This window comes from Anomaloglossus baeobatrachus, chromosome 10, assembly GCF_048569485.1.
Source record: "Anomaloglossus baeobatrachus isolate aAnoBae1 chromosome 10, aAnoBae1.hap1, whole genome shotgun sequence".
Classification (NCBI taxonomy): domain Eukaryota; kingdom Metazoa; phylum Chordata; class Amphibia; order Anura; family Aromobatidae; genus Anomaloglossus; species Anomaloglossus baeobatrachus.
In genome coordinates this window covers 19,175,776-19,199,987 of record NC_134362.1, presented here as the reverse complement: position 1 = coordinate 19,199,987, position 24,212 = coordinate 19,175,776, and the positions used below count along the sequence as shown (strand labels likewise).

General features: G+C 44.9%; 1 protein-coding gene across 1 annotated transcript in view; it reads right to left on the bottom strand.

Annotated features, from left to right (window-relative positions):
- Positions 1-9,504: 9,504 nt before the first annotated feature.
- The window catches only part of LDLRAD3 (low density lipoprotein receptor class A domain containing 3), a 175,865-nt gene continuing 161,157 nt past the window's right edge, over positions 9,505-24,212 (bottom strand). Inside the window, exons 5-6 of the mRNA XM_075327057.1 lie at positions 13,304-13,649; positions 9,505-13,112 (exon numbers count right to left, since the gene is read on the bottom strand). Coding sequence (XP_075183172.1) covers positions 12,875-13,112; positions 13,304-13,649 — 584 coding nt within the window. The 3' untranslated portion in view covers positions 9,505-12,874. The remainder of the gene's footprint in view (positions 13,113-13,303; positions 13,650-24,212) is intronic.

Sequence of the window (24,212 nt, the reverse complement as noted above, 5' to 3'; positions counted from 1 at the left end):
TGGGGGGTGCGCAGCATGGGGGATGGAGCACGATGGGAGGTGCACACCTCCCCCCAACACACACACACACGCGCACTGCACAACACACACACACTAGGAATCACAAACAACGCCCTACACAGACACCCACACACACAGACAACGCTGCACACACACAAATATACGCACATACTGCACAACACACACATTGCTCAAAACATACCTCCCCCAAAACACACCACACACACACAAACCGCACAACACACACACACACACAACGCTACAGACACACAGCGCTCCACAAACAACGCAACACACGCAACACACATACAACACCGCTCTCACCCCCCGCGACACTCAGAACATGTACAGCGCCCTACACAAACACTTGGTAACTACACACAACAACATCTATATATATATATATATATATAACAAAAATCATACATGAACTACACAATACGTAAATTCTAGAATACCCGATGCGTAGAATCGGGCCACCTTCTAGTATATATATATTTATATTAAATGGTTAACCTATCCTCCACTTTGTCACTATATGGTGGAAATATAAATGGAGAAAAAGCAACTAAATGTGCAGCACCAAGCGGTTAGTGACTGAAGAAGCCCATGCGGTGGATATAGTGAAGCTATTTACATTAGTTTTGGATGTATATTTATATCTCTTCTAGTAGACAGCAGGGCTGTGGAGTCGGTAAGCCAAACCTTCGACTCCGACTCCGACTCCTCAAATTCTCTTGCACCGACTCCGACTCCGGCTCCGACTCCGACTCCTACATATATTGCTTATAGTTAGGTGAAAAATTTATTGTAGTACATGAATATGTGTATGTGAACATCAGACATTTAATAATTTTTATGATACAATAATCAAGATATTTGGATAGAACATAAAATATATTTATTGGAATACAACTTTAGAACACAAAAAACTGTAATAAATTGTAAATATGTAATACACTATGTAATATACAGTAGATTACATATATATCTTGTGTGTGTATATATACACTGTGTATATATATATATATATATATATATATATATATATATATATATATATATTACATATTTACAATTTATTAGTTTTTTGTGTTCTAAAGTTGTATTCCAATAAATATTTTATGTTCTATCCAAATATCTTGATTATTGTATCATAAAAACAATTAAATGTCTGATGTTCACATTGTACTACAATAAATTTTTCACTTAAATATAAGCATTATACTAAATGTTATTATTTAGTAAAATATTCAGCACATTCTGCATTGCACTCCTGTCCCCAATTTATTATATATTGTCGGAGTCGGTGCATTTTATACCGACTCCGACTCCAACTCCGACTCCACCAAAATGAGCTCCGACTCCGACTCCACGACTCCGACTCCACAGCCCTGCCCGTTACACGCTACGATTTATCTGACGATCTCTAAAACGATGTGACACGCCCAGATCGTGGATACGATTTGCCGAGATCGCACATAGGTTGTTTATTAGCGGTCACACGTACACATCTGACCAACGACGCAACAGCGATCAGCGATATATTGTTTGACCAAGGCGGTTGTGTGGCTGTTGTTCGTCGTTGTCAGGGTGTCAAACGTAGCAATATGTCTGCTGCGATCCAAACGACAAACAATATTTTGAAACTGAACGACGGGTCAACGATCAACGATTTTCATCCTATTTGTGATCGTTTGGAGTCGCTCGTAGGCGTCACACGGAATGACGTCGCTAACAATGCAGGATGTGCGTCACGGAAACAGTGACCCCCAACGACATATCGTCAGATAAATCGTAGCATGTAACGCCGCCTTAACTGTCACAATTTCTTTGTGCAGAGCATCTTACACCCTATAAGATGCTCTGCTGTGTTTTTCTGGGTTACTGAGCTGTCAGTGTTGACTGACAGCGCAGGATTTCATTCTTGTTCTAGGAGGTGCTGATTGCTCAGCTGTTCCATCTTCTGGGTAATTGCTCTGCTTCTTTACTGAGCATGCTCTCCCAGAACCTTGCAAGTCATACAATCTGGTTCTGTTAGATGTGCTGTTGGCCTGTTTTCCTGCATGTGTTCTGATCTTGGTTTCCTGACCCCGGTCAGTTGTTTGACTCCTCTTTGCCCGCTCCCTGTTCCTGTCACAACCTCCTGGCTTTTGACCTCGGACCGTTACCTGAAGACGTCTCACTTTACTCCCTGAATAGTTAGTGCTTCCTGGAATCTTGACCGTGACCTGACTACGCCTCTGTTTACTCCGGCTATCCTTTACGTGTCCTCCTGGTACCTGACCTCAGTTTGTCTGACTACTACCCGTAAGTAGTGACTTGAGGCACACTTACATTGTAAAAGCGACTCCGGCTCAGACATAAACCTCAGTGTGATCCGACAAGTGGAAGTGCAATCACCATGACCCAAAACAAGGCGGCCGCAGCGGCATGCAAAATTGGGGAAGATGGTGATCGGTAAATTAATTGACGCCTTTGCTCTACACATACATTTACAGTCTGGTGGGACGGGTCAGCAGTGATCTTCCTATCAAACACTTCTCTAATGAGATGACTCTGCCAACCGCTGCCCAGTCTGTACAGGAAAGCTAAAAGTCAGGAGTCGAAAATAAAAAATAGCTTCACTCGGGTAGATTGTGTAAAAGCTGGAATATTTCAGAAAACCCGACCCCTTCCCGCTATTGATGACTTGTCCCTCTAAGAGTCTACGTGCATGGACTGTGGAAGGTGGGCAATGCTAAAAGTCAGCGTCAGACATTCGGCCTCGAGCATATTCCGATACCTAGTGTAATATATGAAGTATTTCAGAAAAACCTATGATGACACATAATAGCAGCTATTTCTACACCAGGTGCATTTTCCCCTTTAAGACGGAGATAAGTGTAGGAGAGCGTAAATAGGAGTCCGGTCCCTTAGAAAACGGCGGTAATTGAATTCCATTCATCATCATCCCAGATTTGGATCAGCTGAATGAAAACCGCCGGCACCCGGACGCTCCCCGGTAAAAGTGAAAAACCTCCTCGCTTTGCTGGTTCCTAAAGCAAGTACAAAAAATCACTGAGCGCCGGGGCGGAGGGTGCTGTCGGGATTCATTAGATACATGCGCGGCACAGCCTTTGAATGACACAGGGAATGAGCCTCCGATGATTAAAGAGATTAGAGAGGTGTCTAATTTCTGTCACCTAATAAAATGCGGCTCTGCGCTGAGATACTGATGCTCACAATTGGATTTGTTGCGCGCTTACCCGAAACTTAATCAAATAAATTGCTGCCATGTGTGGAGCGGCACCTTAATAATCCGAGAAAAGATTTCATGCAAGAAACCTTGCGTCTCCAGATCAGACTTATAAGAATGAAGCAGATACTCGCGTATGTCACAACCCAACAGTGACCTGAGCGCACTAATGTAATGACCTCTGCAAGAGCCACGCTCCTCTCCTAAAGTACTCTGTGCTGCTGTGCCGTCACTGGCAGTCCGTGACCTCTGTCCAGTCTTCATTACATCCCTCATCTTAATATCGCCCAGACACCTACTCTGCCTTCACTAATATAATCATGAGTGGACCGGTCACTGCCTCCCACATGGTCAACGCACTCAGCTTCTATGTTAATGGGGGTCTATGCTACATGTATAATTTATATACTATAAGAAGCAATGGTGTACAGCCAGTGGTGTACCACCAGGGAAGTCCCCCTTCCCCCGGTGTTGGCATTGTGGGTGCTGGTACAATTGAAAGCAATGATGAAAGAGGAAATGCTCCGCTGACGTTCCCTCCTCCATCACTCCCCCGCTGTGTCTGCGCACTGACATCTCAGCACAGCGGGCGAGAGGACGTCACTACTGTGCTCTCGCTGTGCCGAGATGGCCTCACTACTGCGCTCACACTGTGCCGAGATGACATCACTACTGCGCTCACACTGTGCCGAGATGACATCACTACTGCGCTCACACTGTGCCGAGATGGCCTCACGACTGCGCTCACACTGTGCCGAGATGACCTCACTGCTGCGCTCACACTGTGCCGAGATGACGTCACTACTGCGCTCACACTGTGCCGAGATGACATCACTACTGCGCTCACACTGTGCCGACTCGACAGAGGATATTTATACGATATCCCACCCCTCCCTCATCTAATATATTTTTTTTATCTCGTTCCATCTCATCTTTATCCATCGTCCTCACTCCTATATTAATATGGTGATAGATTGTATCTCCTGTGTGAGGATTGCTCCATTGCTGTCTATTTCTTCAGGCACAACGCTTCTACAGCTGACAGTAATGGATATGTATTCAGACTAAAGTTAATACCGTTTTTTTTTCTTCTGTCAATTAATCTGCTATAGTGAACACTTTCTAAAATTCTTTGTTAGAGAAATCAGGTATTTAAAGATATAATCCCTCATTCTAGAGCCTCATCTATAGACCACCGAGAAAAGCATCTACACCAGACATTCCTCACCCTGGAGGACCCAGCTCCTCTAAACGCCAAGTCAACTCATCTCAAACTGTTATGTAATACTTCTCTTCTCCTGTGGGGGTGCTGCAGGGAAACTGAGCACTTGCTGAGGAGTTGCTGCATAATCCATCAGATCACTGGAGACCTGTGCCACAAGACCACGAATGATTAGTGATAAGCAAGCACTACCATGCGCAGGTGCTCAGTACTTGTACCAGGCATGCTCAAATGGGCGTGGAGTACCCAAGAAAAATGGAAGTCAATGGGGAACTTAACCATTTTTCTCAAAAATGCCATTGACTTCCATTATAATCGGTACTCGAGTCATGCCCATTGAGCATCCAACTGCCTGGTACAAGTACTGAGCATGGTAGTGCCCGCTCATCACTAGTTACGAGTACTGAGCACCCGAGTATGGTAGTGCCCGCTCATCACTAGTTACAAGTACTGAGCACCCGAGCATGGTAGTGCCCGCTCATCACTAGTTACCAGTACTGAGCACCTGAGCATGGTAGTGCTCACTCATCACTAGTTACGAGTACTGAGCACCAGAGCATGGTAGTGCCCGCTCATCACTAGTTACCAGTACTGAGCACCCGAGCATGGTAGTGCCCGCTCATCACTAGTTACCAGTACTGAGCACCCGAGCATGGTAGTGCCCACTCATCACTAGTTACCAGTACTGAGCACCCGAGCATGGTAGTGCCCACTCATCACTAGTTACCAGTACTGAGCACCCGAGCATGGTAGTGCCCGCTCATCACTAGTTACCAGTACTGAGCACCCGAGCATGGTAGTGCCCACTCATCACTAGTTACCAGTACTGAGCACCCGAGCATGGTAGTGCCCGCTCATCACTAGTTACCAGTACTGAGCACCCGAGCATGGTAGTGCCCACTCATCACTAGTTACCAGTACTGAGCACCCGAGCATGGTAGTGCTCACTCATCACTACTAATGATCATATTATTGGCTGTGGACCCTTCTAATAAAAAGGGCAGATGAAATGAGATTATTACTTTAAGAATCCCTAAAATTGTACTGTTGAGGGCTGAGCTAAGGGACTACATAAACCTGTATATAACTCCTCCTAATTATCTTACACAGGATAGTCTTAATCCCTGCACGTGTTCGATTCATAGCAGCGAAGTTGAGACGAGGCGTCCAAGATAGAGAATGGCTTCTACCTTGAGACTCACACTTTAAAAACAAGGAATATACATAACGTGGCGGCTGCACATCAGCTGCTGCTCAGAAACTCAATTTGCTGTTTCAAGGGAACCAATTATGAGAAGAGCGCGGACGATTTCATTTTATGCCCAGTAAGAAGATGCTCTTCATGCAAGGAACATGAAGCTTAGCCCATCTGCTAGTAATGCGCTCCATCGTTACCGATACTCGCTCGCACTTCTGCTCCAACAGAGAGATCTAAACAGATTCAGTTACAAAATGAGATGTGGGATATATCCGCTTTCGGATGTGTCTATCCATCAACAGCGCTAAGTTACAGCATATTTAATCTGTAGAGTTATTATATTATTACATGTAAGTGCTATAGTACAAAATGAAAAATACTCAAATTCTGTTCCTGTGCATAGGGGGCAGTATTATAGCAGTTATATTCTTGTACATAGGAGCAGTATTATAGCAGTTATATTCTTGTACATAGGGGGCAGTATTATAGTAGTTATATTCTCGCACAGAGGGGCAGTATTATAGTAGTTATATTCTTGTAGAAAGAGTGCCACCCAGTAGAATATCACAGTTATAATAGTGTCCCCTCGTCTTTTACATAGAGGCAGTTTTATACCAGTTATATTCTTCTTCAGTCGGGGCAGTATTATAGTAGTTACAGTGCCTTGCAAAAGTATTCGGCCCCCTTGAATTTTTCAACCTTTTCCCACATTTCAGGCTTCAAATATAAAGATAAAAATGTTAATGTTCTGGTGAAGAATCAACAAGTAACACAATTGTGAAGTTTAATGAAATTTATTGCTTATTTTAAACTTTTGTAAAAAAGAATTAACTGAAAATTGGGGCGTGCAATATTATTCATCCCCTTTACTTTCAGTGCAGCAAACTCACTCCAGAAGTTGAGGCTCTCTGAATGCTCCAATGTTGTGATGATAAATATAAGCCCCTGTGTGTAATCAAGTCTCCGTATAAATGCTCCTGCTCTGTGATAGTCTCAGGGTTCTGTGTAAAGCGCAGAGAGCATCATGAAGACCAAGGAACACAACAGGCAGGTCCGTGATGCTGTTGTGGAGAAGTTTAAAGCCAGATTTGGTTACAAAAACATTTTCACAACTTTAAACATCCCAAAAAGCACTGTGCAAGCGATCATATTGAAATGGAAAGAGTATCATACCACTGAAAATCTACCAAGACCCGGCCTCCATCCAAAGTTTCATCTCAAACAAGGAGAAGAGTGATCAGAGATGCAGCCAAGAGGCCCATGATCACTCTGGATAATCTGCAGAGATCTACAGCTGAGGTGCGAGAGTCTGTCCATAGGAGAACAATCAGTCATACACTGCACAAATCTGATCTTTATGGAAGAGTGGCAAGAAGAAAGCCATTTCTCAAAGATATGCATAAAAAGTGTAATTTAAAGTTTGCCACAAGCCACCGGGGAGACACCAAACATGTGGAAGAAGGGGCTCTGCTCAGAGGAAACCAAAATCCAACTTTTTGGGCACAATGTCAAAAGATATGTTTGCCGTAAAAGCAACACAGCTCATCACCCTGAACACACCATCCCCACTGTCAAACATGGTGGTGGCAGCATCATGGTTTGGGCCTGTTTTTCTTCAGCAGGGACAGGGAAGATGGATGGAGCCAAATACAGGACCATTCTTGAAGAAAACCTGTTGGAGTTTGCAAAAACCTGAGACTGGGACGGAGATTTGTCTTCCAACAAGACAATGATCCCAAACATAAAGCAAAATCTACAATGGAATAGTTCACAAATAAACGTATCCAGGTGTTAGAATGGCCAAGTCACAGTCCAGACCTGAACCCAATTGAGAATCTGTGGAAAGAGCTGAAAACTGCTGTTCACAAACGCCTCCATCCAACCTCACTCAGCTCCAGCTGTTTACAAAGGAAGAATGGGCGAGAATTTCAGCCTCTCCATGTGCAAAACTGATAGACACATCCCCCAAGAGACTGCAGCTGTAATCGCAGCAAAAGGAGGCGCTACAGAGTATTAACTTAGGCCGGTTTCACACTTGCGTCGTTTTGACGGAAACGGAATCCAGCACAGATGCAGTACAGTTCATTTATTTACAGTGGAAGCGCATACACAACCGCATGTGTCTGCATGGTGTTGCGCTTCCACTGTAAATAAATTAACTGTACTGCATCTGTGCTGGATTCCGTTTCCGTCAAAACGACGCAAATGTAAAACCGGCCTTAAAGGGGATGAATAATATTGCACGCCCCACTTTTCAGTTTATTATTTTTTTATAAAAGTTTAAAATAAGCAATAAATTTTGTTCAACTTCACAATTGTGTCCACTTGTTGTTGATTCTTCACCAGAACATTTACATTTTTTATCTTTATATTTGAAGCCTGAAATGTGGGAAAAGGTTGAAAGATTCTAGGGGGCCGAGTACTTTTCTGGGCACTGTATATTCTTGTACATAGGGGCAGTATCATAGTGATTATATTCTTGTACATAGAGTGCCACCCAGTGGAAGAATATAACCGCTATACTACTGTCCCCTAGTTGTGTATTGTATTGGTGGTCATTTCTAGTGTTGAGCGAGTGTGCTCGCCACTGTTTGGTACTGATAGACCATCGGGGTGCTCAGATACTCGCGGAGCTCGGCTGAGTATCGCGGGTGCTCAGATATTTCGTCCGTGACACATTGAACACAAAGCAGAGGTTTGCTTCACTGCATGACGTGTGCAGGCCCCAGGGATGGCTCGAGCATTTCAGTGCTTGCCCATCACTAGCCATTACCCAACATTTACTGCTCATGTTGGAGATTAAAGTAATGTAAGAAATTCATGAAGAAGACGACATGAGACGAAACGTACTGTTGACCAACGCCAACAGATCTGTCCTTCAAAGATCAAGGTATAAGCTTGAGGTGAAAGCAGAATTGTCATCAGTCCTGGGCAGATGACAGGCCATAGTGGGCTAGTACGGTCCGTCAATCTCTTAGTAAGCAAGGTTGATGCTTGACAAAAGTATAGCTAGAAAGATAGGGGGTCTACTGTATTAGCCAAGGGCCCATATACATCTAAAGCAGGGTTCCCCAACTCCAGTCCTCAAGGGCCACCAACAGGTCATGTTTTCAGGATTTCCTTAGTATTGCACAGGTGATGATTCCAACACCCATGCAATGCTAAGGAAATCCTGAAAACATGCCCTGTTGGTGGCCCTTGAGGACTGGATTTGGGGATCCTGACCTAGAGTAAGGAGTAAGTAGCAGGATCAGAGTTAGGGCGCTCTCACACATCCGGCTTTTCGCCGGTTTGACGGATTCAGCGCACGCCAGTACAGTATGATACAGTACAGTGGCAGCGCCGCAACTTCCGGGTCACATGACAGCATGTGACCGGCGCTTGTTGCGCAGCCATTGTACTGTATACACTGCACGGGAGCGCGCCGGATCCGACAAAGTGAATAAAAGCCGGATGTGTGAAAGCGGCCTTAGACAAGCCCAAGCATCTTAATCTAGTATTAATTGGTCATTTTTTGAGACAAATCTTATAATACATCTGCAAAGTGATCATTTAGACCCCAAATACAAAATTAAAATGAAGTACCCATCCTTTTCACCCAGAGACATATTAACGGGTTTCATAACCATTTCTGGATGGATGGCCATTGTGGTCTATGGTCTGTACCATCATGGTACAAACAGTTGAGTTAATCATCCCCAAAGACCCCATTACACCCCTAGAAGGCGGACTCATCAGAACATGAACCCTCTTGGATCCAACTTTTTTTTTTTTTTTTTTTAACATTTCCTGTTTGCACCAAATATGGGTCACATCTAAAGTCTAAAAAAATAACAAAACAGAATATTTGTCATCAGGGAAAGATCTTTAATATACAACAGTCACATGTAAGCAGCAAGTAAGTTGCTTTGGCTTTGTAGCTACACACCGGGGGCTTTCTTATCCCCCGTCTTGGATGGTCTCAGTCTGATGGTTTTCAGTCTATATAGGAAAGTCCCGTTGGAATTGCAGGGAACAGAGCGTCATTTTCACTAGCATCAACAGGAGAAGTAATATGAACATAGTAGCAAAAAATGAAGAAAAAAATATAGATATTGCTCAGCTAGGACGTCCTTGCAGCTTTTGGTAAATAACAGTGCCAGAATGCACTAAGATCACTCGCACTCGCACTAGGAGCCGTCATAAGTATTCCAAAATGAAGAGTACGGACCGAAACCTCATCATTGTCTCTAGGTAGTGGAGCCATTATTTGATCAGGAGGCATCTGAACGTTCCTCCAAAGCTCCTTCAACAACGTCCATGAGGATGTGTAGCCACTATTCGAGCAGAAATGGGTTAGAAAAGGTACCGCGTGCGAAAAGATTCTTAAAGGAAGGGTTTTCTGATCAAGAGATATGTCAATAAGACAGGTTATAGGGTCACCTTGATAGGAGAGGGTCTCAGATAAGACCACCCTTTCCATTGTCCACAATGGTCTCAATTATGTGGTCTACAAATGCCTCCTGTCTGTGGACCATGGTGCTGGAACGAGGCCTGGGATGTTCCACTTGATTTGGTTGTAAATCGTTTGATATTTTGGTCACTTCCGAGAACATCTATATTCAGTTCGGGCTCAGACACGTTTCAGGCCAGGTGCTCAGTGATGATCAGGACACAGGCCTCCTTTATCCAATTAGCGCAGAAACAATACCTTATTAATGGCGTCTGAGAGGTGTTGTTCTGATCGGGTCTGCTGCAGAGGGTCATGGGGAGGTGTGCGGCGGCTGCTCCTGTGCACGGAGGGTTTCCCTTGGTGCGGCTGCCATTGTTCCCCAAACCTCCAGGCGCTGACATTTGGATTTGTTCATACTGCGTGATCTTGCTGGAAACTTTAATATTAATTTGTCTCTTTTTTCCCCCATCCTCAGATCTTGGTGGCATTATTTTCTTTTTTTTTTTTACTCGGAAGCTGCTCTAGTTTTTGTTTTTTTTTATTTTGCATGTATGATGATTTTGACTTCTCGAGTCTCTACACAAATAATTGCCTGTCTACAGCTTCAAAAGAAAAGATATTGAGTAAAAAAAAAATTATCCTGGTCGTCAAAAATATCTTACGGAAAAGCAGAAACGAGACGCTACCGGTACAGATGTGATCAAAACAATTTCTGAGATTTTAGAAGGTGCTGGGCTCGTCTGTATAAAGGAAGGCATGTTGTACATAGAGCCAAAATTCACCTGGGAACATCTTGGAGGAGTGAAGCTGGTTCTTATGGCCACATATGCTGCTACCACACTGGCCGTAAACAGTCCGGATCTGCTGTCCTCCGCATCGGGACGGGAAGGTGACGTCACCTGCACAGACCTAACTGTTTAAATGCAAAAACCGAAATAATGGTGATTTTTGGTAAACTTTTCCTGACGAGGGGAAACGGGATCTAATGGTCTCTCATGAGAAAATGTAGCATCAGAAAGTTCTTCATATATAGCGGCAAAAAGTAGTGTATAGAGCGGGGGCAGCTGCTGACTCCCACCCCATGTGCAAAGGCTTCCGACTGTTTTATCCATCTGACACTCGCCTTTAAAGACAACCAGTCAGCACGATTTTTTTTAATGCAAAGATATTGGCTGTGATAGCATCAATGTAATACAGATTAAATTTATATCTTTTGGTGATGAAATCTGATTTGTCGTTCTTTAATCACTGCTTGAAGTTTTCGGTGCACAAGGACAGGACTGTTCACTGGGTCTTCTCCTCCCTGTCTGATTCCCCGGCCCCATCACCAACCTCCAGACTGTAAATAACAAGTCACTTGCTGTGATTACAGAGGAGGTCAGTCATTCACAAACTGGAGGAACAAAAAAGGGGCCGGGGAATCACAGACAGGGAGGAGAAGATTCCGTGTACAGTCCGACCCCAAAGTTCAGATGGTGATTAAAGAAGAACCACAAAGCAGTTTTCTTCACCAAAGGTATCAATTTAATCTGTGTTACAGCATCATAACAGCTGTGTCTTTACAATACAAAATCAAGCTGACAGGTTCCTTTTAACTGCCACAGTCTGAGTGACAGAGGTAACCCTTATATAAGTATGGTATCACCATGCCCATGAGGTTCTAATCTATTAGAATATCAGATTCTCTATTTTGCATGGATAGAGAACGCTGTGCAAAAAAAAACCCCTAAAAAAAACAAAAACAAACCCTTAAACAATTGACATTTTTTGTCATTTCACTTACCAAAAAAATAGAGTAAAAAGCGATCAAAAAAATGTATCTATACTAAGATGGTACCAATGAATGCTGCAGTTAGTCACATATAAAATAAGCCCTCACCGAGACCACTGATGGAACAGTAAAAAGGTGACAGGTCTCAGGATATGGCGACACAATTATACAATAGTACAAAAAAAAACAACAAACTATATACTTCCGGTCAGTCTAACATGTCATTAACAAAAAGAAATGGCTGTTAGATTTTTTTTTCTTTCCCCCAGTTGCAAAGCAAAAAATGTTTTCTTTACTTTTTCCTCTATACTCAGATATAAATAAATTACAACTTGTTTCGGTAAAAAAAAAATAAAAATCTGCTGCACCTAAAATTTTTATCTCCATTTACTGGTTGCAAAAGAGCCAACAATGCCAGTCGGGTATCGGAAAGGTCCAAATTCACCCGTCTAAAACCAACGGAATAAAGTAAAGCGATTGTATAGTTTTAGAGAAACATGGCCGCTTTCTTCCGTCTTGTCCATAGTTGTGTCGTCTGGTATTGAAGCTCAAGTCCATTGATGTGAAGTGGACAGGTAGAAGGAACAAGCCCAACACGGGTTTGTAATTTTGGACAACCTCTTTAAAAATTTGGTCCATCCACAAATCGACTTCCTCCACAGCTTTACAGAGACAGGCGCATTTTGGGGATTCATTTTTGAAATGGGGTTTTTTCATTCCGTAGCCCACGGGTTGTGTCCTTTATACCAATCACACGATTTACTCGGCAGTCTGGGGTAAGTGCCTTATTGCTTTTAGAGGATAATATAGAGAAAAGAGGACAGCAACAATAGTAAAACAATACAAATGGAAGAGAGAGAAAACATCTAAAAAAATATACCTCTGCACTCTATAAAAATATAAGGAGCATTTGCTGGTAACAAGATGCCGCAGACCAACTCATGAAACTTTTAGTCTCTGTTAGCAGCTCCCCCAATGTCACGTAGAAGCTTCTTGGGTGGGTGTCACGTCCTTCAGACCTCCAGCGCGGTGTTAAGTTGGGAATCACTGGGGGAGGAAATTGTTTCCGGTGCTTCAGAGGGGCTACCGGAATCCCAGGAGCTGCTGGGGGTGTCCAGGGTATTGCCTGTAGAGCCTGTGGTTGTGGCGCTGCCTGTCCGGGACCGATATGGAGGAAGTTCTGTCTGGCTGGAGGTTTCCACGTCTGAAGAGTACGGTGGTGGCGGCAGAGAGAACCACGGTGGACAAGAGCTGCAAGAAGAAGACACATTGTATAGACACAATATACAAACTCAAATTCTTTATGTACTTTCATATATCATTGGTCTCCAGGACACTCGTTGCCTATCAAGGCACACAGAGCTGCAGAATCAAAGCCGCTTGAAAGCCACAGATTAGAGCCGACGATATACGGCCATACAATCTACATCAGAGACACTCACTTGTCATCCAGCACGGCCTCGGTATACGACGGAGGTGACTCGATATTGACCGGCGGCTGGTAGCCTTCACTGGACACATAATGGACCCCACTGTTGACATTGTAGGTGACTCTGCAGTTGTGCGGATGGTCCAGAACCACCAGTCTGGAGAGAAGCAGCGGGTGTTGCAGCCGATGAACGGGAAGACTCATGAGGTTGGTACGTTTTCTCTGATGGTGCAGGACCAGGGCCAGCAATGCCACCACCAATACGAAGATGACCGAGCTGCCGATAATGGTGTATGTGATACTGGGGTAATAGAGAAGCTGAATCTCCGAGGACACGTACTCCTGCTCGCTGTTGCCCTCTGTGAGAAAAGAGAAGAGAAAAAAAAAGGTTCAAACAATTGGGAGTGATTCCATAGTAAAAAAAAATGTTATGTGACTGGATTAGAAGAGTTCAAAGAGAGAAAACATGGTGAATGCATCTAACCATTAAGTCAACCAGTCAGCGGATTCATGCTCCCGAATCATTCGGCAGTATGAACTGGACACTGATTATTATTGAAGTCATGTACATTTTACTTTGAAATCCAACGGTGTATCATCGAAAACACTTTAAAAAAGACAACTGGGGACAATGCTTCTCAGATGTCTAGTCTGAAGTTGGTCCCTGGTGGTTTCTGGCTTCGATAGTTTCTATAGGAAAACACCTATCAGTTATGGGGATCAGGGCAGGGAGAAGCCACCGGTGACCTGGCTTTTGGTCTGGTCAAGATGAAGACCCCAAATTCATGAAGACCAGCCTAGTTCACAGCGTCATGAATTAAACGAGCTCTGGCATCACACCCCTGTCCTGCCGATTTTGGCAGAGGTGGATGAAACTGGAGTAAAAATGGTAAAAGTTCCAACATTTTTGAGCAACTATATCAAATTGTTGAAAGCACTGAAGAAACTCGTCCAATTCGTTTTGCTCGCGGTTCAGCCGGTATGAAGTGAACTGGACAGGAGAGGTAATGAGGATCATTTTGGTCCCACTAGGCTGCCATAAGTCAGCATTAGTGATTAGCGAGCGTGCTCGGCCCTGCTTGTTACTTGACCGAGCATTGGGATGCTTGGTTACTCGCGGAGCTCGGCCAAGTATCTCGGGTGCTCAAATGTGTCTTCATGAAACAACGACCACAGGCTCGATTCACTACGTGTGCAGGCACCCAAGAGAGCCATCCGCAGTCTATGAATGGCTCTCCTTGAAGATAAAACAACGTTCTTGGACGTTGTGTGACAAAAAAAAAAAAACACCCTCCCACCGGAAATACTATGTTTATGGCTGGCTGTATGTATGTATATATATATGTATGTATGTAGGGGGAAACCCGAACAGGCTATTCATTGACTTTCCATGATGCTCGTTACTCGTGTTGAGCTCTTCCGAGCATCTGACCAGCTCGAATTGAGGAACGAGCATTTTACTGCTCGCCCATCACTACTCAGCATATGTTATTTTCTTCCTCTACAATGAACAAAGGCAAAAAACCCCTAATACAGCACAGTGTACTTTACTGAACATTGTGTCCAATAAATTGAATAGTTGCACCATACGGCGGTCCACCAAGTGCCTACATCTCAGTATTATGCTGCCGTAGGGACTCTGTGCCCTTGGACACAATCAGCGCACGCAGCTCTGCTGTGCACACGAGACGGAGTATTTCACGGACTAATGAGAGTATTGTACCATTCTGAAAACAAAGCGACAGATCTCTCCTTTATATCTGTCCGATGATTCTTCCGCCACGGAAGACATGACAGTCACTTAAAATGCCGCTCTGAAGTTCCCTCTGTAGAGTGCAGCCATCTGCTTGCTGACATTTTGCAGAAACTCTAGAAGTCTGATTTGTAATCCCAAATTTGCAAAGCAATAAAACATGAATTAAACTGAAGTCTTCGTGTCCCGATGCGGCAGATGCGATGTTACATGGGCGAGGGTCTGACAGCCTGACACGGCGGACAACGAAATGTATTACAGGAAAAAAACCTGTGAAGCCAGAAAATAAGAAGCCACTGCATTATTATAGGTTATTAAAGGAACAGTCCAAAACTGATACACTGTGCCTAGTGCAGAACCTAGTGGGCGGAGAATGACCAAGGGGTTGTCTGATGCCACTTATTCCTACATCAGAAGGTGAGAGGTGGTAATAATAATACAGACGCTGACGACACACTCATCCTGGCAATTATCAGCCCATGTAATGTCATCTGCACCAATCAACTCATCTGCCCACATCAGATTTAGGAAACTCCACCCCCGAGGAACTGTCCAGCAGGTATAAGTATAGTGATTGGACCACGCCAGTTGTAAGCTATGCAGTGACACAGAAACAGTTTCCTACATTGCATTTTTTTACCGTGACTTACCCCCTGGATCGTATCCTATGTTTTGACATCTGAGCAGATCTTATGTTAAGTGAGAATCAAAGCCTTTGCTTTCCCAGTATGTTTAACGACGTGCCAGACAAAGGAAAGATGAGAGCAAACATCCTGCCAAAAGAGAAAGTCTGCTCCAAATTTTATTTTTGCAAATGCAAAAAAGAAAAAAAAAAAAAACTCCTCCTAACTATGTTCTGGCACTGCAACGAGAACCACCATGTCCAAAACCATGAATTTAGGAGATGTAGCTATATTTTATCTAGACCACTGGATATAAAACATATTAACCCAGCAGACCGGCAGCATACATGTGCTGCACCCTCAATAGTAGAGGGCTGAACATGTGGGATCATCTTGCCCAATAAAGCGGAGGGGAAATTTAAGCTGCATATGGCACACACAAATTTGGGCCACTGAACATGGGCTGCTAAAGGACACCCACAGTGACAGATACCCTCAAATGTGTCTGCCCAGTCATTGGCATGGTGTATAGGTTGGATTGTACCTAGGAGACATTTAGGGGACTTGTTAGATAAGTGACCCCTGTGACAACTCAGCGTTTGGCCACTTGTGTGGGTGGTGAACTGATAATCAGGCCAGACCTAGGTTTCCTTTGTTAAACCAAGAGCTATTGTCTCATGTCAGACTAATTGGAGCCCTATTGTCTGTATATGTGGTTTCCTCAGCCCTTTTCACTACATACCATATTTTTCGCTTTATAAGACGCACCTGATTATAAGACACACCCCCAAATTTGGTGAAGAGAATTTTTTAATAAATGGGATCCGTCTTATAATGCCAGTGTCCGTCTAACAAATCATATAGGGTATATGTCCCTCATAGCCCCCCCATCCTAAAATTAGCCCCCTTAATCTGGATATCGCCACCTTATATTGAATATAGCCCCTTGTGCTGGCACACGTCCCCCAGTGATGCCACATGTCCCCTATGGCTGGCACACATCCTCTATGGCCCACTGTGGCTGCACATGGCCCCTTGTGGCTGGCACACGGCCCACTGTGGCTGGCACACAGCACCCTGTGTTAGATATCGCCCCCATGCTGCTGCTTTTAGTAAAATAAACTCATTCCTTACCTTCTCCAGCACTGTCCTGTCTCTGACTCCCTCCTTGGGGTTGAGCTCCGGCCTCTCCTGCGCTTCCTGGTTCTCGGCAGGTCATGTGATCGGCATAGCAGAGTGATATCATCTCTGCGTGCATGATCACAGCAGCAGGAGGGAGGCCGGGAGATCAGCGCTGGAGGAGGTGAGTAAAGAGTGTTTTATTTTACTATGGGCAGCAGCATGGGGGCCATAGCTAACACAGGGGGGGCATGTGCGATCAAAGGAGGGCGCAGGCAGATATAATATGCGCTGCTGCCCCAGCCCATCGCCGCGGTGCAGTTTCAGCACCATGGTGATGGACAGCGGCTGTGGATATTATATGAGTGGGAGATCAAAGGCTGCCGCCCGCAGCTTTCACCTGCCCCAGCATTGCTCCAGAGCTGCCCCCACCTCCCCTGGACTCTGTAGTGTGTATATTATATATATATAAAATTACACCCCCCCCCGTATATTCGGATTATAAGACGCACCCCCTACTTTCCCCCAAAATTTAGGGGAACAAAAGTGCGTCTTATAAAGCGAAAAATACGGTAATTCAGAGGAAAAATGTACAGTCGGATTAAACTAGCAACCAATGAGAGAGCAGCAATCTCCACCAATGCTGTAAGAGAACTGAGGGATATAAGAGGGTCTTGCTTCTGTTACCATAGAATTGTTCTAAATGTACTCAGCCGAGGAACTTCGGTTCCAGCTGAGGAATCACAACTACTTTGCTTTAGATATTCTACATGACCTCAGCTTAGGATCTACGGTTCCAGCTAATGGTTCACAGAACTGCTTCTCTGCTCAATGCTGAGCCCACGAATTTGCTTGGAGAACCCAGGTTGGGACAAACACTGTCACCTGGCTACATAACTTGCTGTGCTCAGTCAGCTTCCCAATATCTCCATTCAGAGGGTGCCTGCCAAAAGAGGGGTGCTGCTGGCTGGGATAGTTGGCCCTGGAAGCCCCGAAGTCACAAAGATTCTAATCCTTGGTGGGCCAGTGGAAGGGTGACACTGTGTCGCTTGTATCATCTTGTGTTCTTACTAGGAATGAACGATATATTTTTGCCTCTTAGTGACCCAATAAAGTCTTACCAATGTGTGGATCCCTCAGTCTGTGTTGTCTGAATAGTGTTCTATCCATGGGGAAGGAGTGTAGGCGTTTAGTGGAAAGAGACCTGGTCAGTGTGGTCTTTCTGAAGATAGCCAGGCCAGCGGACGAGAGCACCCACTGACCCCCATGTCTCCACAATAATCACACCCACTGACCCTCGTGTCTCCACAATAATCACACCCACTGACCCTCGTGTCTCCACAACCCCGTCTTTCAACTGACCCTTCATGAGCTTGATCAGCTTATGGAAGAGCTGAATGATTACCAATATGGCTGCCATCACCCAACTTTGGTGCATCCCTAATAATTTTGTGTTCAACGGTCTAGAAAAGATGGTGTAACCCTTGTACGAGAGGCCTTGGTTACCGCCCTATTAGATGTCATCATGCTTTCCCAATGCTAGGAGATAGAAACAGCGCAATGGGTTTTATCCAAGAGAAAAATAAATATAGATGATATGTGCTCTCCTGGATGGAAGAAAAAGGCATATCAATGACCGCTGCTGCAGATCCACAGGCTTAAAAAGCTGATAAGTAGGAGAGAAGAACGATTAGTGGTTCATCCGCGCTGCCGGTGAATAATGATGCTGTGCGTTATTCAAGAATCATGGTTTATTGATTCAACGCGTTTCGCAGCTGCCTCGCTTCTTCATCGGGAAAATGAAAAAACCCAATGAAGAAGCAAGGCAGCTGCGAAACGCGTTGAATCAAACCGCAGTTGTTGAATAATGCACATTATTGACCACTGATCATCCCTCTCTCCTACCAAGCTTTCCCAGAAAGAGTAAATTATAGTAACGTAAAAGAAAAATAAAAAAAACTATTTGATTTTACTAATAAAATCTTTTTAGCGAGCAGCTGGTAATCTGCCCGTCAGACTGGAGAGATTCACGGCCTGATGTCCAAGACCAGTTCCCACATTTCTTGCCGCAGCTCCAGACCGACAGCGGAGAATGACTTTAATATTACGGCTTTGGAATTGAATAACAACAGAGGATCTGCCAAAATCTCGGTGTCTGGGAGGGATAATGCCTTCTGGGGAACGTGTAAACACGGATATAATGAAGGTGAACAGGCGGGCTGCTCCTCCTTGCAGAAACAATGACATCCTCTGCCTGTGAAGCCCAGCGAGAGCTTGGAGCGGCGCCGGGCTCCGGTCCTCCTGCAGATCGCCCGCTCCAATAAAAGAGCAGTAAAGAGAATGCACACAATGGCGGAGGGGAGAGATAAAAATCACTGCGTAAAAAGACATTTCAGGAGCGTACTGCTGTGGCCAGAGATTGAGTCCGTCTCCCCACAAAGAACTGGGCTTAAAGGGACCGTAACCTTTTTCTTATTCTCCATTTTGTAAACCATATTATGAAGTTAATATCCTAATGTAACGCATAGATATGATCAATAAAGGTTACACCATCAGCAATGGCAAAGCGTTCCCCAGACCAACGCTTCACACCCCTATCTTAGCCCTCCGTGAAGTGGAGTAAGATGCTCCAAACCTATTAAGGAGACTTGCATCTCCGCTGCATTTTTGTCCTTTCTGTAGATAAGCAAATCTACAAAAAAGCAAATCTACAAAAAAAGCAAATCTACAAAAAAAGCAAATCTACAAAAAAGCAAACCTACAGCAGCCATGAACTAGCAAATACTCACACCATGATCTTCAGAAGATTTAGTTTAAGCTTCGGGAAAACTGTTGTTCAGGAGGAGGTCCTGCTCCCAATAAACTTCTTGCATCTGTAGCATTGGAGGAGCGCGGTTAAGGGTGCTTCACACGCTGCGACATCGCTAGCGATCTCGTTAGCGATGTGACACGCCAGATCGCAGATGCGATCTGCCGAGATCGCACGTGACCGGCGCTATGAAAACGACCTATGTGCGATCTCGGCAAATCGCATCTGCGATCTGGTGTGTCACATCGCTAACGAGATCGCTAGCGATGTCACAGCGTGTAAAGCACCCTTTACACAATCTGGCGGGATCCAGCCAGCTTCACTGCAAGCGCTTACAAGATCTTTAGAAAAGAGCCCGTAAGCGCAGCACTCATTGCTTAGGAGAATGACCACTTCTGGTAGTTTGCAGAGGTGGCCGGTAACCAAGCCAACATGCTATAAACTATTGTTAAAAGCATGACGGATTTTTAACAATTGCAAAGATGATTATTTCATGAGCAGTTCACAATTTTAGCCATTCATCATCAGGAGAATAAGTCGTCAAGCCAAACTTGATAATATAATCCCCGGGAGTGTAATGAATAGATGGGGTGGATAATGTGTGTAAAGGGGCCGGTATGGGAGATAAGAAAATTATGAGAATATTCATGTAGAATGTAGAAGAAACTGGTGGACCAGTTGAAGCGTGTATTAATGCGAAACGGCCGTCGTCCCTTTGAGGAGCCTGCACTCCGCTCCCTCCCTGCTTTTTATGCTGCACCTTGTGGAATAAAGAACATTCACTTAGCTCTTGGATTGTTGCGGTCCCTTTCTTCTACATTCTACATGAATATTCTCTGGATGACTATCATCCCGTAGGACGAGCACTCCTCAGCTGTGTATACTTGGAGCCCAGGTCCAATTCCATTCACTTGTGAGACCCCCGCAAGGTAAAACTCAGTGGTGCAGGGCTATATTTCTATTTTTTTTGCTAAGAAAATTATGAGTTTGTAGCCGTTTTTTGGGGACACTCGCTATGTCCCCATTTTGCCAGTTTATGCTTTGTAGCAGTTCCCACAGCCTCTGTCGATATTTCTGTATAATTCGAGCGTAGAACTCCACATACTCCATTATAAGTCCATAAGGGTGGAGTTAGTCATCTCATGGATTTGATAAAGGGTTATGGACCGACTCCTTCGGTGGTCAGAAATACGCCTGTATGGTGTTATTCTCCATAGACTTACTGTTACAATTCCTCTGTCCAGAGCATCTTGCACCCTATAAGATGCTCTGCTGTGTTTTCCTGGGTTACTGAGTTGTCAGTGTTGACCGACAGCGCGGGATTCCATTCTTGTTCTGGGAGGTGCTGATTACTCAGCTGTTCCATCTTCTGGGTAATTGCTCTGCTTCTTTACTGAGCATGCTCTCCCAGAACCTTGCCAGTCGTACATTCTGGTTCTGTTAGTTGTGCTGTTGGCCTGTTTTCCTGCTTGTGTTCTGATCTTTGTTTCATGAACCCGGACTGTTGTTTGACTCCTCTTTGCCCGCTCCCTGTTCCAGTCACGACCTCCTGGCTGTTGACCTCGGACAGTTACCTGAAAACGTTTCACTTTACTCCCTGAATCCTTAAGTATCTTCCTGGAATCCTCACCGTACCCTGACTACGCCTCTGTTTACTTCGGCTATCCGTTACGTGTCCTCCTGGTACCTGACCTCGGCTTGTCTGAGTACTAGCCATAAGTAGTGACTTGAGTCACATTTAGGCTATGTGCGCACCTTGCCATTTTTTGTGACTACAAAGATGCAGCGTTTTTGGCCGCTAATAACGCACAAAAACACACTTGCAGCAAAAACGCATTGGTAAAATTGCATGCGTTTTTGCCGCGTTTCAGTGTGTTTTTGTTGCATTTTGGTGCGTTTTTTATCTCTGCGTTTCACTGCGTTTTTCCAATGCATTGCATGGGTGGAAAATGCAGTAAAACGCAAAAAAGAATTGACATGACTATTTATTTTCAGCTCAAAAGCAGTTAAAAAATAAAAAAAGTTGTGTGCGGACAGCAAAAATGAAAACTCATAGGCTTTGCTGGGAAAGCAAAGTCATGCAGTTTTGAGGCGAAAAATGCACTGTGCGCACATAGCCTTACATTGTAAAAGCGACTCCGGCTCAGACAAACCCCAGTATGATCCGAAAAGTTGGAATTTCAGTCACTGTGACCCAAAAGAAGGCGGCCGGTGCGGCATGCGAAACCAGGGAAGATGGTGAACGGTAAATTAATTGACGCCCTTGCTCTACACATACATTTACAGTCTGGGTGGTACGGGTCGGTCAGCAGTTATTTTCTTATCAAAAACTTCTCTAATGATAATGAGATGACTCTGCCGATCGCTCCCCAGTCTGTACAGGAAAGCTAAAAGTCAGCAGCAGAAAATAAAAAATGGCACCTTCATTCATGTTCTAATAGATTGTGTAAAAAGCTGGAATATTTCAGAAAACCCGACCCCTTCCCGCTAATGATGACTTGTCCTTCTAACAGACTGCGTGCATGGACTGTGGAAGGTCGGCAATGCTAAAAGTCAGCGTCAGACATTCGGCCTCGAGCATATTCCGATACCTAGTGTAATATATGAAGTATTTCAGAAAAACCTAATCTAATCTGTGGCGTTCTGATGATGACACATAATAGCAGCTATTTCTACACCAGGTGCATTTTCCCCTTTAAGACGGAGATAAGTGTAGGAGAGCGGAAATAGGAGTCCGGTCCCTTAGAAAACGGCGGTAATTGAATTCCATTCATCATCATCCCAGATTTGGATCAGCTGAATGAAAACCGCCGGCACCCGGACGCTCCCCGGTGAAAGTGAAAAACCTCGCTTTGCTGGTTCCTAAAGCAAGTAAAAAAAATCACTGAGCGCCGGGGCGGAGGGTGCTGTCGGGATTCATTAGATACATGCGCGGCACAGCCTTTGAATGACACAGGGAATGAGCCTCCGATGATTAAAGAGATTAGAGAGGTGTCTAATTTCTGTCACCTAATAAAATGCGGCTCTGCGCTGAGATACTGATGCTGACAATTGGATTTGTTGCGCGCTTACCCGAAACTTAATCAAATAAATTGCTGCCATGTGTGGAGCGGCACCTTAATAATCCGAGAAAAGATTTCATGCAAGAAACCTTGCGTCTACAGATCAGACTTACGAGAATGAAGCCGATACTCGCGTATGTCACAACCCAACAGTGACCTGAGCGCACTAATGTAATGACCTCTGCAAGAGCCACGCTCCTCTCCTAAAGTACTCTGTGCTGCTGTGCCGTCATTGGCAGTCCGTGACCTCTGTCCAGTCTTCATTACATCCCTCATCTTAATATCGCCCAGACACCTACTCTGCCTTCACTAATATAATCATGAGTGGACCGGTCACTGCCTCCCACATGGTTAACGCACTCAGCTTCTATGTTAATGGGGGTCTATGCTACATGTATAATTTATATACTATAAGAAGCAATGGTGTACAGCCAGTGGTGTACCGCCAGGGAAGTCCCCCTTCCCCCGGTGTTGGCATTGTGGGTGCTGGTACAATTGAAAGCAATGATGAAAGAGGAAATGCTCCGCTGACGTTCCCTCCTCCATCACTCCCCCGCTGTGTCTGCGCACTGACATCTCAGCACAGCGGGCGAGATGACGTCACTACTGTGCTCTCGCTGTGCCGAGATGACATCACTACTGCGCTCACACTGTGCCGAGAGGACGTCACTACTGCGCTCACACTGTGCCGAGATGACATCACTACTGCGCTCACACTGTGCCGAGATGACCTCACTACTGCGCTCACACTGTGCCGAGATGACCTCACTACTGCGCTCACACTGTGCCGAGATGACGTCACTACTGCGCTCACACTGTGCCGAGATGACGTCACTACTGCGCTCACACTGTGCCGAGATGACATCACTACTGCGCTCACACTGTGCCGAGATGACGTCACTACTGCGCTCACACTGTGCCGAGATGACCTCACTACTGCGCTCCCGCTGTGCCGAGATGACCTCACTACTGCGCTCCCGCTGTGCCGAGATGACCTCACTACTGCGCTCACACTGTGACGAGATGACGTCACTACTGCGCTCCCGCTGTGCCGAGATGACCTCACTACTGCGCTCCCGCTGTGCCGAGATGACCTCACTACTGCGCTCCCGCTGTGCCGAGATGACCTCACTACTGCGCTCCCGCTGTGACGAGATGACCTCACTACTCCATGCTGCTGGATTCAATGACAGGGGAATCTAGGGGCTTCAATTGAAGGAAAATTACATTGTAAGGGCTGAATATTTGTGAGGTATGTATTTTTTTTTGGGGGGGGGGGGGGGATAAAGGGCATGTACATGAACATACTACTTGAATAACTGTGTACATCCATTTTCTACATATCCCAAGTTACAACTGTATTATACAGAGCTGCACTCACTATTCTGCTGGTACAGTCACTGTGTACATACATTACTGATCCTGAGTTACCTCCTGTATTATACCCCAGAGCTGCACTCACTATTCTGCTGGTGCAGTCACTGTGTATATACATTACATTACTGATCCTGAGTTACCTCCTGTATTATACCCCAGAGCTGCACTCACTATTCTGC